General features: G+C 38.4%; 1 protein-coding gene across 2 annotated transcripts in view; it reads right to left on the reverse strand.

Annotated features, from left to right (window-relative positions):
* Positions 1-18,149, reverse strand: part of LOC117406873 (glypican-6-like) — a 250,708-nt gene that overhangs the window by 27,771 nt on the left and 204,788 nt on the right. The window contains exons 5-7 of one of the 2 annotated variants that reach the window (XM_034011240.3): positions 9,292-9,422; positions 5,272-5,409; positions 3,113-3,142 (exon numbers count right to left, since the gene is read on the reverse strand). In XM_034011240.3, the coding sequence (XP_033867131.1) occupies positions 3,113-3,142; positions 5,272-5,409; positions 9,292-9,422 (299 nt within the window). The remainder of the gene's footprint in view (positions 1-3,112; positions 3,143-5,271; positions 5,410-9,291; positions 9,423-18,149) is intronic. The other variant, XM_034011241.3, reaches the window with a different exon arrangement.

Consider the following 18,149-nt stretch of genomic DNA (forward strand, 5'->3'; position numbering starts at 1 on the left):
AATCAGTTTCTTAAGAATCCCTACAAGCATGCAACATGTAGTCAAAATTGGAGAAGGTGTGATACCTGCATGGAGTATGTTTAAATTCCTGTTTCTGCCTGAAATACGGTGCAATGTTTGCCTATATATACAGAGTCACTTACAATAGGACATTGATTTAACATATAGTCCACAGGACAGAGCACAAGGAGGTTAAGTGACTTGCTCTGGGTGACACAGTGAGTCAGTCAATGGCAGAGGTGGGATTTGAACCGGTGACCTTCTGGTTACAAGCCCTGGACTTTAACCACTGGACCACACTGCCTCCAAAGACTTAACTACTATACTTTGACAAGGCCTTAGCTTAATAATGTTTTATTTGCTTTAGCTGTTCATTGCTTTGAAGTGGTAAAATACAAAGCGATATATAAATATATAATGCATTGTATTGTATCATATTGGATTATAATTATTTTTCTGGTATGTCTTTTTCTTAACTGAAGGAAGCTACTGAGTATTTTATCAAAGACATTTTCAAGCATATTCTGAAGAAAAAAAGTAGAGAAGCACAAACAGAAAACATCTAATTGATACCAAGGGAATCATCTGAGTGACAGCAATGTATATGTAAGAGGTCTTCTAATGTTCTATGGGGAACGAGGAGTATCAAACAGGAGAAAGATTAAAGGATAATGGATAATGTAATTACTTGGTCAAGAAATTGTCAGGGACAGGATCGGGAGGAAGGATGTAAATGCTTCATACTCAGCTTAAGCCTGCAAGCTGAAGATACTTTAAGGATTTAGGAATGTAACTGATATTAAACGAAACAGAAGCCCACTTAGATTGGAAGGCTGTATAAAATCAATCTCATACCTCTATTATATTACTGCGTAGGACACAACTGCTCCCCATAGATGTGATTCAAATAATATTTTTTGTATTACCACAAATTAAACACCTACTAAGATGCTGTTGTATATGTCGTGTCCTGACAGGGATTGAACAATTCTGATTCATGATTTTCCAGCTGTAATCTTAACTTTGTAGGTAATTGAATTGAACAAAACCACATTCATATTGATTTATGTTTTTACCAAGTGCTTTTGCTGGTAATATTATTTTAGAAAGTATTGCATAACATTCTGTGTATGTGACTTTGTCATAAACAGTGCCTCATAAAATTTACAAAGAGCAAACTATGAAGCATTAAAGACGAGAACTCTGTTTTAATGTTTTCTATGCTAAGAAATGATGAACACTGTGGATATCACAATTTAACAATGTACAGGAAGATAAATAATTAGGTAGGTCTGCCAGAAAGATACACTTTAAATGCACTTGGACTTAAACCACTAAGCAGTGTATATGCCGTTTCATTAGCAATAAAAAAAGAAAAATCAACTGGCAGTATGACTCTAAGGTACACAATGATGATTGGACATTGGTGAGGCGATTGTTGCTGTCTACTGTGCACATCGTATACGTGTTCAGGTATCTACAAGGACGTTCAATCTCCAGGGCTTTTTCATCAAGCTCATCAAGCTTTTAAAATCATGCACTTTTTAGCAAATTGTAAACGTTGCATGAATTTGTAAATGGATAATGCATTAGTTTATAAATATTCAGACATACCTGTATGGGAACTTCAACAGACTAAATAAGCGCACACATCCGTAACATGGTTTCAAAAGCAGAAATTTACATTTTTAAGATTCACTGCTGTATAGATGACTGTTTATTTGTGCGTTACTAATAGAACCTTTTTATTTGTGTTTAAACAGCATTGTTGTTTTCTTCAAGAAACGTCTGTCACTCAGCTCATCTCAAGTGGATTCCTAACAAGCTTTTCACTGATTTGTTTACAAGAGCCTGTTGTTAATGTTAAACACCATCAGAGCATTGGGCAGATTCATGTGCTTGCCTTGCAAGAGCAGTCAAACAGTCTGTGATGGAGCAGTTGCCTGGTAAATGGTTTGTATCCTCAAGGAATGAACTGTATTAGTTGCAGCCACAGGGATCTTGTGTGTGTCAGCAACTGAAGGGTCTACATGCACATGAAAGGCCTCCCAGGAGGACTCCTGACAGGAACTATCAGCTCCCTACTTAAATTGCCTACAGCAATTATAAACTAAATTGCGTTGTGCCACTTTTTTTTGTGGATTGGTAAAGCAGGATACAGCTTTGACAACATTTCAAAGAACTCTTTCATTTTGCTCATATTCCTGTCTTGCCACATGCACAGTAAAGCCTGTGTTTGCATAGTATCATAGCCGCAGGGAATATTAATATGGGGAGTGCAATTAAAATGCTTTATATTTTCGATTTCTGTTTAGTGGCCAAAACATGAAGCCTACCAAATATGAAATGCCTTCCACTGAGAAAACACCTTCAGGGATCAATGCTTTTACTCACAGGAACTTCCTGTCTAAATTGTATAAAATGCTTTAATTATGAATGCAGCAGCCAGGGTTACTCTCAGTCTGCAGGTACAAGGTCTCTCATACGTGACTAGGCATATGAATATTTTGCTGTGCTGTTTCATGTTCAGGGTGTATGCTCTGTGGATTAAATATTACAAGGTCCATCACAAGTCTACTTGAAGTTGTGGAATGTTTACACAGTAAATCCTGACACAGTCCTTAATGTTTGGTATTCCCGATGTGGAGGGATATACTAGTACTAATGGATACTTTGTTTATTTGTCCGTGCTTGAGGACAAACCCCTGTTGATTCTCATAACGTGTCTGTGCTAATATTAGTAATTACTTATTTGGTATTTGTCCAGGGGTGCCCTTTCTGTCCCAGTGGAACGTCACCCCAGAGAGGTAAGGCCTGATAGGGGTGGTGGACTGTAGATGAGCCAAGAAACAGAAAGGCAGTGTAAGACTTAAGCTTGGGATAATATAGGGACACCAATTGCATGGACTTTATGGCAAGTGGAGGAGCTCGAACCACACAATGCTTCAGCATTGCAGCTGTTTGCCGGTATTGTGTATCCAATTCACCTTCAATATACCTTACAGTAAGAAAGGTCTAGATAAGAAGATGAAAGTAGCACTGTGAGAATGCAAGACAAATGGCTGGAGGGGGGGGCAGGGGGGGGGGGGGCGGTAAGAACATTAGAGCTTACGCTGTGTTGCATTGTCTTCCAGACAGTCCTCTAGGAAGCAGCAGAAAACAGAAGAAAAGAAGAGGTATCATTGAAAAGGTAGTCATCATAAAGAGAAGAATATACATTTTAGTCTTAAGAGTGAAATGGGTACTGTGATCGGCAGTATCCGCCATACTTACCATATGAGGCACAGTCATGTTAATTATGAACAGATGATCATTTTTGTGAAAAAGAACACTGCACACTAATAAAGACCCATGAAATTCAGAAGGATGTTTTAGAGCTATTCATCTTAAGTGACCTAGATCAGAGGTTCCAGAACAACCTTTGTAGTTTTCAAAGACCATTACTACTTAAAATCCAAGATGAAAACAGTCTTTCATCTGGGTAGCCAGTGGAGGCTCCTTGAAAAAAAAAAAAAAAAGCTTAGGTGACTGAATTAACTAAATTCACAGGATCTATATCCCATAAATATTTTAATTAAATACATATATAGGTTAAAAAATAATTACAGTATAAAACACATACGCAAGAGTCATTTTATATTTTTTAACACATAATTAGATGTCCACTAATGTTGATATTTTTTGTTCTCCAGATTTTATTTTCATATTTGATACCAATTTTTCCAGCAACAACACTTGTCTACAGGAAGTAATTGGTGTACACACCCTATTAAATGTATGGTTTACAGGTATTAGGCCCCTGTCTGAGCCTTGTGCTCACATTCTATGCTGCCCAATAAGAAACTATGTTTGGTATGTTATGAGGTCCTGGGACACAGTAAGTAAATTTAAAGTTGGTGCAATGAAAACTTTCTTCATCCCAATGAAGGAAAAAATAAAGTCTTAAAAACAAAAACATCAACAGCAAGGGCTTATGGGAATGTAGTGCTGCTTATGAGGCTGATTTTATAGCCTTGGTTATTACACACATTAGCAATACCTTCAGAACACTTTGACAGCTATGTTTCCCTGTTCTAGTTCCTAACTGAAAGCATGTTTATACTGCCCCTTCGTTGAAAGTGGAAATAATGCATGCCATAACCTCCCTGCTGGTTTTTTTTAATTTTATTTCCATAGCCCCCTGCATTGGTTTGCTTCTGAATCCATAATAAAAACCTAATGAAGTATACTGCATAAGTACCTTTCTATATACATTTTTAATGAACAAAATAGACCATGAAATTAGGGCTGTCTAAATAATAATAATAAAAAGATTTAGAAACTACAGTTGAGTAGTTGAAAATATGTACTGCTTAGGACGTGTGTTTAAATTGTATAAGAATCTCAGGTGGACAAATGTTTCAGCTAGTGTCTTTGTCAATCTTTGAGAGTTTTGATGTGCTTAAGATTTTCAAATAATAAAAAAAAAATCTTTGCATCCACGATACACAATACTTGTTGTATCCATCAAACTCACGTAATCCCTGTCAGAGGACATGCACTTACCAAGGTTTTAGACAACCACATATGTTTAAAATGTGATTTGTTTGAAATCACTGATATTGTAATACAACCCATGGAATGGATAAATGCCTGTAAGCTCAAAGTGCCTATTAAATATTAAGCACTAAAAAGAGTCCTGGGTAACCCTTCATCGTTGAGCTCAGCTTAAACGCTGTTACCTAGTTTCTACTGTTCATTTCACAACTCTTGAAATGAATAAAGTATAAATTTCAACTACTGCATAACACTCTGGAGGTACATTTTTAGCTAAAAAAAAAAAATGCCAAAGAAATATTACTTCTCTTACTGTTTCCTCTGCTATAAAAAAAAAAAAAAAGAAACTGCAGTATTAGCTAACGAATGGGAAATTTTATAAGACACAAATAAATCTGATAAACTACGGTGAAAATTAGCACTCCATGCTAATGTGTTACATCGTTAGCATAATCTGTGTGACTGTGAATGCTCTTAACAGGGTGCCTTTGCAAATGTATTTCAGAGCATCGGAAACAGACACTTTACTAATAGAGTGCAATATAAAAACCAGAAAACTTGCCATGACTAGCAGACTTTTACAAGGAATGTATTTAGCAGCACTAAAAGGTTAGGTCTACAAACCCTAAGCTAGAATCAAGAGGGGTTTCTCCTCATTTGAAACAAAGAAAGAAATACTGGAGATGGTTACAAATGATAAAACCCATACCAGCAAGCAAGATTTGTACCACTTACCAGTCTGTCGAGGCTTGTGCCAGCTGCTGTTGTGGGCCTTTCTTCGGATGGCTTGAAGCGGTGGTTGAAAACATCTGAAACAGCACGAGTGGATCTTCCAGGGGGAGCTGGTTTCGGCTGCCCACAACCTTGAAACACCTGGAGTGCAAAACAAACAAACAAAAATACTATAAAAACCTGGGCATTAGAATGACCTCTGAAGGAAATAACTGAGCCAATACACAAACGGTTAGGCATCATATGGTGGGTTTCTTGGTAATCAAGTCTTTAAGGGCATTTCAATGCAGGCAGAAGAGTCTGGAATGGGATACAGCTATGACAGATTTCTTTTGGATGCCAATCAAGAGTGGACTGCAAAGTTCTGAGACTGTGGTACATGTGACCCGCATTTTCAAAGTGAAAGAATAAAGCGGACATGTGATTATGAGGGATTTATTCTAAGAGGTTATCTTTTTTCATTTCAACAAAAAAATGAATACGAATCACAGTTTCAGTTGGAGTGAGCTGTTTATTAATTTGTGTATTTATTTATTGTAGATTTACGCTTTGTTTTTCACATGACTCCAATCTTTAAAAAGCATATTTTTAAGCATAACATCTGAATGCTTTAGATGTTTCATGTTTGAATATGGTACTTAACCTAACCCAGTGAAAATCCATGTGGTCTCACATTTCAAGACCAGTCTGTATATAAATGTCCCTGTATGCACAGTAGTCTGTTTAAATTATACAAGGCGCTACATGTTGGAATGGTAGTTTTTGCAGGTATCAAAGAGTTAACATTTTTCACAGGGACAGTATTTTATTCCTTCACAGCTTTAACGTTATTCAGTACTGTGTGGCCTTAATAGCAAATACTGTATGTTTTTCCTATTTTTAACCCCAGACCTGAAACATCTATGTACATACAGATTATGTTTTCTTCATGGAGCTTGAACACATATAGGAGTTTGGTACCTGAGAATAAAATGAAACAAGGTGAAGTTACTGTGTCCTGGTTACAAGGTGAATCTCGCTCACCCCATAGTAAACATTCAAAAACAAACTCATCATACAGTATATTCTGCATTGATTTTTTTGCCCCCCATCTGGAACCACAATTCCATGCCCTCTATTATTATTCCACACACCCAGACATCAGCACTCTCTATAGTGAACACAGAATATTCCACACACCCAGGCATCAGCACTCTCTATAGTGAACACAGAATATTCCACACACCCAGGCATCAGCACTCTCTATAGTGAACACAGAATATTCCACACACCCAGGCATCAGCGCTCTCTATAGTGAACACAGAATATTCCACACACCCAGGCATCAGCACTCTCTATAGTGAACACAGTTAGAATATTCCACACACCCAGGCATCAGCACTCTCTATAGTGAACACAGAATATTCCACACACCCAGGCATCAGCGCTCTCTATAGTGAACACAGTTAGAATATTCCACACACCCAGGCATCAGCACTCTCTATAGTGAACACAGAATATTCCACACACCCAGGCATCAGCGCTCTCTATAGTGAACACAGAATATTCCACACACCCAGACATCAGCACTCTCTATAGTGAACACAGAATATTCCACACACCCAGGCATCAGCGCTCTCTATAGTGAACACAGTTAGAATATTCCACACACCCAGGCATCAGCGCTCTCTATAGTGAACACAGAATATTCCACACACCCAGGCATCAGCACTCTCTATAGTGAACACAGAATATTCCACACACCCAGGCATCAGCGCTCTCTATAGTGAACACAGTTAGAATATTCCACACACCCAGGCATCAGCACTCTCTATAGTGAACACAGAATATTCCACACACCCAGACATCAGCACTCTCTATAGTGAACACAGAATATTCCACACACCCAGGCATCAGCACTCTCTATAGTGAACACAGAATATTCCACACACCCAGGCATCAGCGCTCTCTATAGTGAACACAGTTAGAATATTCCACACACCCAGGCATCAGCACTCTCTATAGTGAACACAGAATATTCCACACACCCAGACATTAGCACTCTCTATAGTGAACACAGTTAGAATATTCCACACACCCAGGCATCAGCACTCTCTATAGTGAACACAGAATATTCCACACACCCAGGCATCAGCGCTCTCTATAGTGAACACAGAATATTCCACACACCCAGACATCAGCACTCTCTATAGTGAACACAGAATATTCCACACACCCAGGCATCAGCGCTCTCTATAGTGAACACAGTTAGAATATTCCACACACCCAGGCATCAGCGCTCTCTATAGTGAACACAGAATATTCCACACACCCAGGCATCAGCACTCTCTATAGTGAACACAGAATATTCCACACACCCAGGCATCAGCGCTCTCTATAGTGAACACAGTTAGAATATTCCACACACCCAGGCATCAGCACTCTCTATAGTGAACACAGAATATTCCACACACCCAGACATCAGCACTCTCTATAGTGAACACAGAATATTCCACACACCCAGGCATCAGCACTCTCTATAGTGAACACAGAATATTCCACACACCCAGGCATCAGCGCTCTCTATAGTGAACACAGTTAGAATATTCCACACACCCAGGCATCAGCACTCTCTATAGTGAACACAGAATATTCCACACACCCAGACATTAGCACTCTCTATAGTGAACACAGTTAGAATATTCCACACACCCAGGCATCAGCACTCTCTATAGTGAACACAGAATATTCCACACACCCAGACATCAGCACTCTCTATAGTGAACACAGAATATTCCACACACCCAGACATTAGCACTCTCTATAGTGAACACAGTTAGAATATTCCACACACTCAGGCATCAGCACTCTCTATAGTGCTTGGATGATGCTAAACAGTGTGGCCTATCATTTTCCATCCCTCTATCCATCCATTATCTGTAACCGCTTAATCCCATAGAGGGTCGCGGTGAGCCGGAGCCTAACCCACCAGACATAGGGGCGCAAGGTGGGACTACACCCTGGACGGGATGCCAGTCCATCGAAGGGCAACTAAGAGAGGCCAATCCACCTAGCTAGCATGTCTTTGGAATGTGGGAGGCAACCGGAATACCCAGAGAAAGCCCATGAGAACACAGGGAGAACATGCAAACTCCACACAGACAGACCCCTGAGGCCAGAATCAAACCCAAGACCCTGGAGCTGTGAGGCAGCAGCACTAAATACCACGCCACCGTGCCGACCCCTATCTTTTTCCCTTTGGGCAAATCACCCCCTCCATAGTTAATGAATTACATGGCAATTTGCCCTGAGTGGATAATCGTGTCCCTTGGGTTTGCTCAGTTTGCTTACTCTACCATCTAGTATTGTACAGCTGGGACATTGTTTTTCAAACTTTTTTAGGTATACAATGGGCTGTTTAAATTCATATTTTCTTTCCATAAAGATTTTAATATTTAGGGTCACGAACAAAAGTATTTATATTGGCTTGACTGAATAGTTAATCTAAATATACACATGTAAACATGATTAATGTAGCTGAATATTTTGGGATCATACGTAGGCGAGGATGCAATCAGTAAAGTGTTTACAGAAAATCATGTACAAGTGCAGCAGAACTAAACTGAAAGATGTATTTAATCAGATTATTTAATGGTTAGCCATAAGGTACACACAAGAAAGGCAGCATCAATCTGCACATGTTTATTTATACAAGTATATACTGTAACTGAAAAACTCTGTCAACTATTTACATTCACATTTCACAGAAGGTCATGAAAGTTCTTAAGCTGCCAGACATACAATTAAGCTGCCAGCGCTTTGGATCGATTGGAAACAAACTCTGTGAGGAAGGGGAGGGCTGTGGGATTGTTCTCTGGCCAGTCATATTTCTAGATGAGTGCAGTGTACAGTTTTACTGTTTAATGTATGCCATCATGGGTGCACTACACAGTGCACTTTTTGTGAGGTACAAGTAAAAACAGGCAAGCATTACAAAAAATACAGTAGGAACACCCCAGCATAAAACATGCAATTGAGAAGTACCTTTGATGACACTTGCATGCTGTTTTCCTGCATATTCATGATGGCTTCAGAAATCTTAACATCGATGGGCTCCATCACAGCCTCGATGTTAAAAGGTCCCTCCAGCCTCTCTGCCACCAACAACATGGCATCTGTCAGAAATAAAAGGAAACATTCCATAAGGGGTAACAAAAATAAACTCCCTAAATATACCACAAGCAACAGTCGCAGATTCCCGGCTGTCAGAACTGTATGTGAATAGGCACTGAAGGATGAGGCCTAAGGCCTCAGGCTCTGTGACAGGGGGAATGCATTGGAGAATATGAAATATTAAAAACTATCTGCTTCTCTGAATGTAGCTGTCAAGCTGTCATTCGTCACTAGAATTAGCCTGGAACTTTCCTCTCTTATGAAGTGAGCCAGCTTCCAAAATGGTAGAAGAATTCATGTCCTGGTCAACTCTCCTGACACATACTGAGCGAAATGTTTCCTAGATCACGTACAGTAAACTCAAACACTGCCAAAGGCCAGACAATTGAATATAATCTTTGGCGTGCCTGGCAGAATACATAATAGGACTTTTAGTGTAAGGTTAGGGAAACTCTAAGAAGGTGTGTCAGGATCTCATCATCAGAATGTGTTCACCCTGACCTCAGCGATCCAATCCACCAGACCATAACATTGGCTCGGAAATCATAAAACAATATGGGGCAAGCAGACTAAAACCCTAAAAAGGCTTTTTAACAGAGGATTTAGGGTTAAACGTAAAGCATTTTATTAGTTAATCTATTTATAGGTCATGGTGGCAAATCAAACACTGAATATATAAATTTATGAAATATGGCCACCATGCCTCTCCAGCTTTTAATGCATGTGTTCATTTTATTATACTAATATCATATCTCTAACACATGAACACTCATTTGCAAAAATACACGCAAAATGCAACATTACTGTATGTAATGCTGTCTAAATGATATCAAGCAGCAATGCATCAAATTTTAAGTATTGGATGCTGCTATACTTGTTACCTTAACGGATGTCTTTCTAGGATTGCCCCGGAGAAGAAAAACACAGATTACTCGAAATTTAATTTACTGCTTGGGAAATCTCTGCGCTATTCATTGAAAACTCAAGAAATGCAATAATACAAATAAAAGATAATGACCCAACAATGATAAATATGTATACTGTACATAATCAGCATTGTTCAGAGGCAGATAGCTAGTTTAAGAAAGTCACTGATCTTGCTCCGAGTCTTTAATTGTCGTAATTGCTCTTCATATTCAGACTGCCAGGCTAAGAGAGTCTTAAATCTGCTTTCTGCTCGCTTGTCACTGGTTTCAGTAACTACAATACAGTACTGTCTGTTGGCTTGCACTACACTGTACTCAATTGAATTGAATTAAATTAAATGATGACTGTCCGTTTCTGCACAGATACGCTGATTTTCACACTAATAAAGCATGTGAATACCTGCTTCCACATAGATGTGATGATTTCTGCACTAATACATTTTGATAACATACTGTATTAAACTGCACGGATTATCAAAACGTGAATTATTGAAATGCGGATTAACGGGAATATACTGTGTATATATATATATATATATATATATATATATATATATATATATATATATATACACACACACATACAGATTTTTCAAGACCAGTTTTCATTCAAATATACTGCAAAGGGGGGCTCCTGAGCATCCAGTAAAGGCGCACCGTGTGGAGGGCAGGATGTGCCCTATAGCCTGGAGATCGTGAGTTCGAATCCAGGCTATATCATTGCTGACCGTGACCGGGAGTTCCCAGGGGGCGGCGCACAATTGGCCGAGCGCCGCCTAGTTAGGGAGGGCTTAGGTCGGCAGGGCAATCCACAGTTCACCACGCACCAGCGACTCCTGTGGCTGATAGGGCGCCTGCGGGTCTGCTGTGGAGCCATTCAGATCTGTGTTGTCCTCCGGCACTATAGGTCTCATGGCTTCGCTGTGGATCTGCTGTGCGAAAAAAAGACGGCTAGGCAGGGACATGTTTCGGAGGACGCGTGTGTCAGCCGCCATTCCCTGAGTCACCGGGGGGTTGCAGCGGTGAACCGGGATTAATAAAATACAATTGTCGATTCCAAATTGGGGAGAAAACTGGGGTAAAATCATTGGTGACGATTAAATTTTTTTTTAAAAAACATATATATATATATATATATATATATACTGCAAATCAAATGGCAACCCTGTGACATTGACTATTGTAGACAAATTCTTATACCATTTTAGAACATTTCAGGCAGTGCTGTGAAACACATTATCCAAGCACATTTCAGATGTCTTGAAGGAGACAAATGACCCTCTTGCATTACAGTATCGAGATTTAAGTGCATGTCAGAATGTTATTTGGCCCAGCTTCAAGATGTATTCATTTCAAAATCTCCACAACATTTTTTTAAAATGTAAATTGGATGACTCGGTGGACATCTACAAGAATAAAAAAGTTAAGCAATTGCTTATCTAACTACATACTCATCTATCTATCAGTTTTTCCATCTATCACAGACCTCTGCATAAATCCAGTTTACCTGCTCTGTAATATGTGAAAATACTTGAGATGTGTTATCCTTCAGTCACACAACAATGGAAAAAAATGCTGATTGATTAATTTCTCAACAATCAGTTCTACAGCAGTAAAAACCTTCACAGCCAAAAGAAAACATGAAAATCAGATTATTATAAAAAAAATTATTAAAAAAAAAACCTGTGCTCTCCACTTTGAACAATTCTCTTTTGTGAAAGTTGCTGGAAATGCATTCAAGTCTGTTACTACAAAATTATACACTAGCTTCAAAGCTTGAAAAATCATGTTAAAATAATTATAATATTTCTATACACAAAAAAAGGATCAAGATTAACCAATGTAACAAAATCATATGTGTTGCCATGTAATTATTAAGCTTAACAACATCATAATGTATTACTCTGTCATTAGCTGCTAGAAAAATGAACAGTAAGGCCCCACATGAGATCTGCCACTTTTCAAAAGCATCAGTGACTTACAACTTTTGTTTGTTAACCTTGTTACGTAAAAACTGTTTCTTGCTGCAGTCAACACTTTCGTGTTTTTTGCTTTGGCGTGCATATATAGCCCAGCTAAAATATGCCCAAGATACATGCTGATTCCTAATTGGTGTATTAAATACATACAAGTCTTTCTAGTAAGAAATACAGTACATGAAAGTATAAGAACATAATTCAGTTTAAATAAGAGCACTTTTATAATCGGAAACATCATTAAGAATACTAACTCTCCACCATCATTAAGAATACTAACTCTCCACCATCATTAAGAATACCATCATTTTGCAAATACAATGCAGTTTAATCATTCACTGCAGTGCTTTGTTTGGCAGAAACATTGCAGTGATGGAAAAGCCCAAAAGGATATATTGAACAACCCCCCCCTTTTAATAAATTAAGTAGAATTACAAGGGATACACTGGGAAACCTACATGATGTAAATCAAATATTGGATTACCAGAACACTTTACTACAATGCCTAGAGGTACCACATTTCAACACTCCCATGTCATTATCTTCACACTGACAAAGCATACTGTGGGCATGTTATCTGAGCAAAGACATCTGAGGGGGAAGAGATATTTTAAGACAGAAACACTACTAGGTTGTTCTTGTTAAATCCACACTCCTCCCCTTCATATAAATATGTTAAAGGCCTCAGTTGAGCAGACTATCTTCAGTGACATTTTAGAAGAGCAAGGACAGTTTGTTCTGCATCTCCCAGTAATCCACATTTCCTAGACACAAATTACTGCACCTCAAGGTTGACGCGAATCAATATAAAAAGAGGATCATTGGCCAATGTATTATTTCCCCCCTCATATAGAAAAGTAGAAGGATGTGTAATCAATTTGTGTTTATATGGAAGCCATTATTTGAGATAGGACAGTACTATTGATCGTCCAAGCCCAGGCAACTATGAGAAAAAAAAAACAGCATTTGATCTTTTCATAACTCTTTGTCTCTCTCACACTACACCAGATTTCAAAGGCTTTCAAGAAACAAAAGACCATTTTGATGTATTGCAAGGAAGTAAGGGTCAAACTGAGAGTCATGGATATGATTTCTTTGCAAGCATTAATGGATACCGTTGGACCAGATAGCTCAGATGGTTTGGCTAAACAGCAGATACAAAAAGGATTGAGGTGCTGAAAGTTAACAGCACGACATACACAGTATCTGTAAAAGCAATTATACATCTGAAAAGCTGCTTACAGGCCGTCCAATGCAGCCAGCATCCTTTAAGATCATACAGCTTTATAAGTATATAAAGGGATCACGTTCAGTTCAGTTTTTCTTTTGCTGTATGGTGGATTGAGTGGGGCATGTTTTACAGAATATACTGTGGTTTATAAACACAATATGGGCCAGATTACTATTTACCATCAAATTGAAAAATCATGATATGTATTAGGATTTTAAAATGAGTACGACTGATGCATTTCAAAACAATAAATAAATAAAGGCTAAACCTTTCTCACAGCTCTAAAACAACTGGAGAATAAACACTGGAGAATAAACACACTCAGCACGGAGGAACTTAATGCCAGCTAACCAGTATTACAGTACGTACTAAGACCCTCTTTGAGGCTAGCAATGCCATTTCACTAAAGGCATAAATACAGACAGAGTAGGTTGTGGAGATTGACTTCACAATGGGGTTCTTGTTTCATTAGGTACTTTGTCGCATTTTGCCGTCGCGACTGTGTCATTAGGGTAAAATTGTGTTGCCAACTCCCAGACAGGCTTCTCAACTGGCAATATCAGAAGTGTACTGCTGTATGCTGATCTTTTTGTTTAACATACATTCAAAGTCTCTTTTTTTTGTCACTTTGTCATACAGCTATTAAGAGTTGTAAGTCTAAAGAGAGCCTATTAAGCAGTGTGCAAATTGCATCTTCAATTGAAAATCTCTGTGACAATATCAGCCAGCTTTACAGAGATGACAAACAGTGTTCATCACACGTAGTTCCGATACTGAATACAAATAAAAACAATCCAGTAAAAGCACAGCAAAGCGACAATTGAAAGTATATTCCTTGATTCCAAAATAAAAATGTGCTCCATGCTACATGGTCGTGGTGTTAACAGAAAAAACAATATCAGCTAGATTTGACTTGATATTGAATTGCGGATGTTCACATATAAACATATACACATATCATGAACTTCTTATCAGCTCTTACAACCCCCCCCCCCCCCCCCCCGATTATATCACTAAAGCAGAAAAAAGGCCTGTAAGTAGGGTGTGCCATTAGCTGGTGGCACTACTGTATATCTAACATCTCTGTCTGGGCTATAGCAAATATGTATAATATATACAAACCAGTAGGTATAAAATGGGTTCATAAAACCACTTGGTAGAAGTGCACACAACCCTATCTGTAATAAATAACCATGGAAAGCCCCTTAACAAGTCAATACCATTTTTCCAAGATAAATATAAATGGTTTGTGGTAGCAGCATACTAAAACTGTGTGCTGCGTGTAGTGATTCTGAACCATTACAATAAAAGAGCAGGGAGAGTGAGAGACTTGTCATTAAAAAATATTACTACCTTCCTACTGTCAGGAGTCACTTCTTTAAATTTCAATATTTTCTCACCCAATTTCAGTATTTTATGGATCTGAATGTATTACTTGTGGCTTCGGATTGCGTCTGCCAGTTCTGTATGAGAGGCTGCGTATACATTATTTTTTATAACCCCTTGCGCCCTGCTCAGTTTCATAATTTATTTTTCTGTTTTCATTTCCAATTGAGTTTGCATTCATTTCAAGGATTTGGTTTTGTGATCTAATTCTTTATTGTACCCTTTGCTTAATAAACAACACTCTACTGCAGCACTGAAGACACAGTTCTTTGAGCATCATACTGCAGGTATCTTCGTTTGAAAAAAGATTGGCCTCCAGATCTTATACTGCAGCAAGGTACTGCTGAGGGCATGTGGACTGTGTGCCTAAAGTAATACTTGCACTTTTACTGCATTCTTAGTAACTCACCTGCACTGTAAAGAACCTCAACAAAATGCATTCGAGTCTGAACCCTGTGTAAGCTATACAATGTAAAATAAATGCACTATGCTTCATTTCTTTATTTATCTTGTGCAGTGACATTTTTATCTCCATAAGACATGTGCACAGAGCGGTAATTACACTTCGAAAAGAGGAAGCTGAACTTTTGTTAATGATGGCAAATGCTGGATCATCTGAGAGCAAATGGAAACACTGTTGCTGGACAATTCATGACAAGGAGTTATAATGTAGCATTTTAAAATTTGGTAAATATGCTTTATGAATCATGAGCTTTCAGGCCTGGGACCTTGACATGCCTTGTGCTACAGTAATTTATTCAAACCAAATTGAAATTCCTAATTTGAATATCTTCTCATTTAAGAAGGACTGAAGATCAACAGACAACATCTATTCATGTTATCAAGCCAATCTCCTTATGTTATGGTGAGTGAACCCTCTGCCTGACCAATAGGACTTGAGAAGCTGCAGGTGACCCAGTAGGGACTCTAAAAACAATACGTCTAACAGGTGTCTCTGGAACTTGTGTATGGAACTTTGAGTTGCCAGAGGCCTAATTTAAAATCAAGTGTATGCCGCCAGCATAGCGAATCATGCACTTGATAATTAAAGAAACACAAGAGGGGATACATGTGGGGCAGTTTGATCTCAAGTGCCTATTTACCATTTTGAATAAATCAGATAACTGTGTTAAGCCTGATGAAAAGGGATTAAAGCAAGTAGACACTCTTGGTCTTTTTCAGCAGCAGACTAGATTGCGTTCCTAATCATTAAATTGCAGCACTGCTCAATTCAATTCATAATAGTTGACAGGCCGGCACATTATAAAACTGAATAAATACAGGCTGTACAATATAAAAAAGGGACTACAATAACAGGAAACCTTTTAATATGTATCTCAGATGAAACATAGCAGCCCTGTAATTGTGCTGCTGTAAAGCATAGGTCATCCTGGGCTCAGTCAGACAGCTAATGGTGTTATATGGCAGGTGAAAAATTGGAAAGGAACTCCATCCTGGGTCTCATTGTGTCCTCTTATAAAACCTTGTCCAGGTTGCACTGGTAATGGAAACACATCCACACACACAGACATAGTACCCAGCATTCCCTGTTTCTTAATTGCAAAGGCGACATGTTTATGAAGTTCAGAACCTGTGAGTTATGGATCAGTTACCATTGTGCATGCTCAACTAATGTACAGTACATTTGGGTTTTACAAGCTGCAGAACTGTATAAAAATGTTACAGGGACGTCAATTTCTTTCATCAAATATGGATTTTTTCATAGTAAAAAAAAATTAAAAAAAAACAACCTTTACAGCTCTCCGAGAACTCTACTGCCAGGAATAAGGGGCCGCTGTTAATCTAAATGTCAGTGCAAGCATATTATTGGCTTGCACCGCTGACTTCTGGGGAATGCATGTAAAAGGCTGGTTCTGTGTGAGCAAAGCAGCACACACTCAAAACCAATCTTGCTTTATTTGTTTTGGTTGGAATTAACTGAAGAAAAAACTGTGGAAACACTACTAGTCCCTGTTACAATTTAGCTTGACGGCAAACTAAACAACTTTTGAAAGGAGTAGCTTTTTTTAAGATTTAAAGGTTTAACCGACCCAACATGTAGCCTATTTTCAAAATGCTGCCTTTATGTTCAGCATTATTAAATCAGTGTGGGATGGACAGATCTGCTCTTCATATGTGCATTTAAAAAAAAAAAAAACTTGATTGTCATAAAGCCGAAAGGCAAATTGCATTTCAGAAACAGCTTCTTTTTTACTCAGCAGCATTGACTTATTCCATAGAGGATGAGTGAAAAACCCCTTTCTCCCATTCTACTTCAAGAAGCTCTGAAGCATCACATCAGAGTATAAAGTGGATGTTTCTTTCAGGGAAAGAGAGAGAGAAAAAATGAGCAGGCTTTTTGGAATTTTTTTTTTTTTAATTACAGTCTATCTCTATGCATCTATATAAAATGTCCTTCGGGAAAGGTAGAAAATCCCAGCAAAAAAAAAAAATCCGACACACTGTAGTTATTTAATTGGAATATGATACACCACCCACTCAATATATATTGCAGGTGTCGGGGTCTAATATAAATCCACTATATATCGAGGGCTGCGATATAGCGAGAGACCCATAGAAAAACAAATAGGCTAACAAATACTGTACAACCACTCCCTCATTTTATCGGGGGCATCAGGGTGCAATATAAATCCAGCACACAGTTTTAATTCGTACTGCGGAGGGTAATTGCTTCTCATCAACTTAAGTCTCCAATTAATTTCATGAGTCTTCCTCTCCTTTCTCAAATGCACAAACTGCATTGAAATAATCCATTCCCAACACAGGAGGCTTGTTGCTAGGGAGATTATTATTATTATTATTATTTATTTCTTAGCAGACGCCCTTATCCAGGGCGACTTACAATCGTAAGCAAAAACATTTCAAGCGTCACTGCCCTTTGACTTTTGCTAGTGCATTGCTGCCACAAGTGAACACCTCGTTGGCTAAAATAAAAACCGCTCCAGCAAGTGGATATTCAATTTGCTTTGTGTTATTGTGCAATACATGTGTATATGATAACAGTACAATATTAATTCTTTGTTTTTAATTGTTTTGTATATTTTTGTTTGTGGTGTGCAGTACGAAATAAAACAAACAGTAATTCTAAGTGCAATTGCCTATGTATATTGCAGCTAAGGCATGCGCAGTTAGACTGTAAAATTGGGGAGCCAACTCCAGGACCGTGATATATCCGAATCCGCAGTATAG

This window comes from Acipenser ruthenus, chromosome 8 (assembly GCF_902713425.1).
Source record: "Acipenser ruthenus chromosome 8, fAciRut3.2 maternal haplotype, whole genome shotgun sequence".
Classification (NCBI taxonomy): domain Eukaryota; kingdom Metazoa; phylum Chordata; class Actinopteri; order Acipenseriformes; family Acipenseridae; genus Acipenser; species Acipenser ruthenus.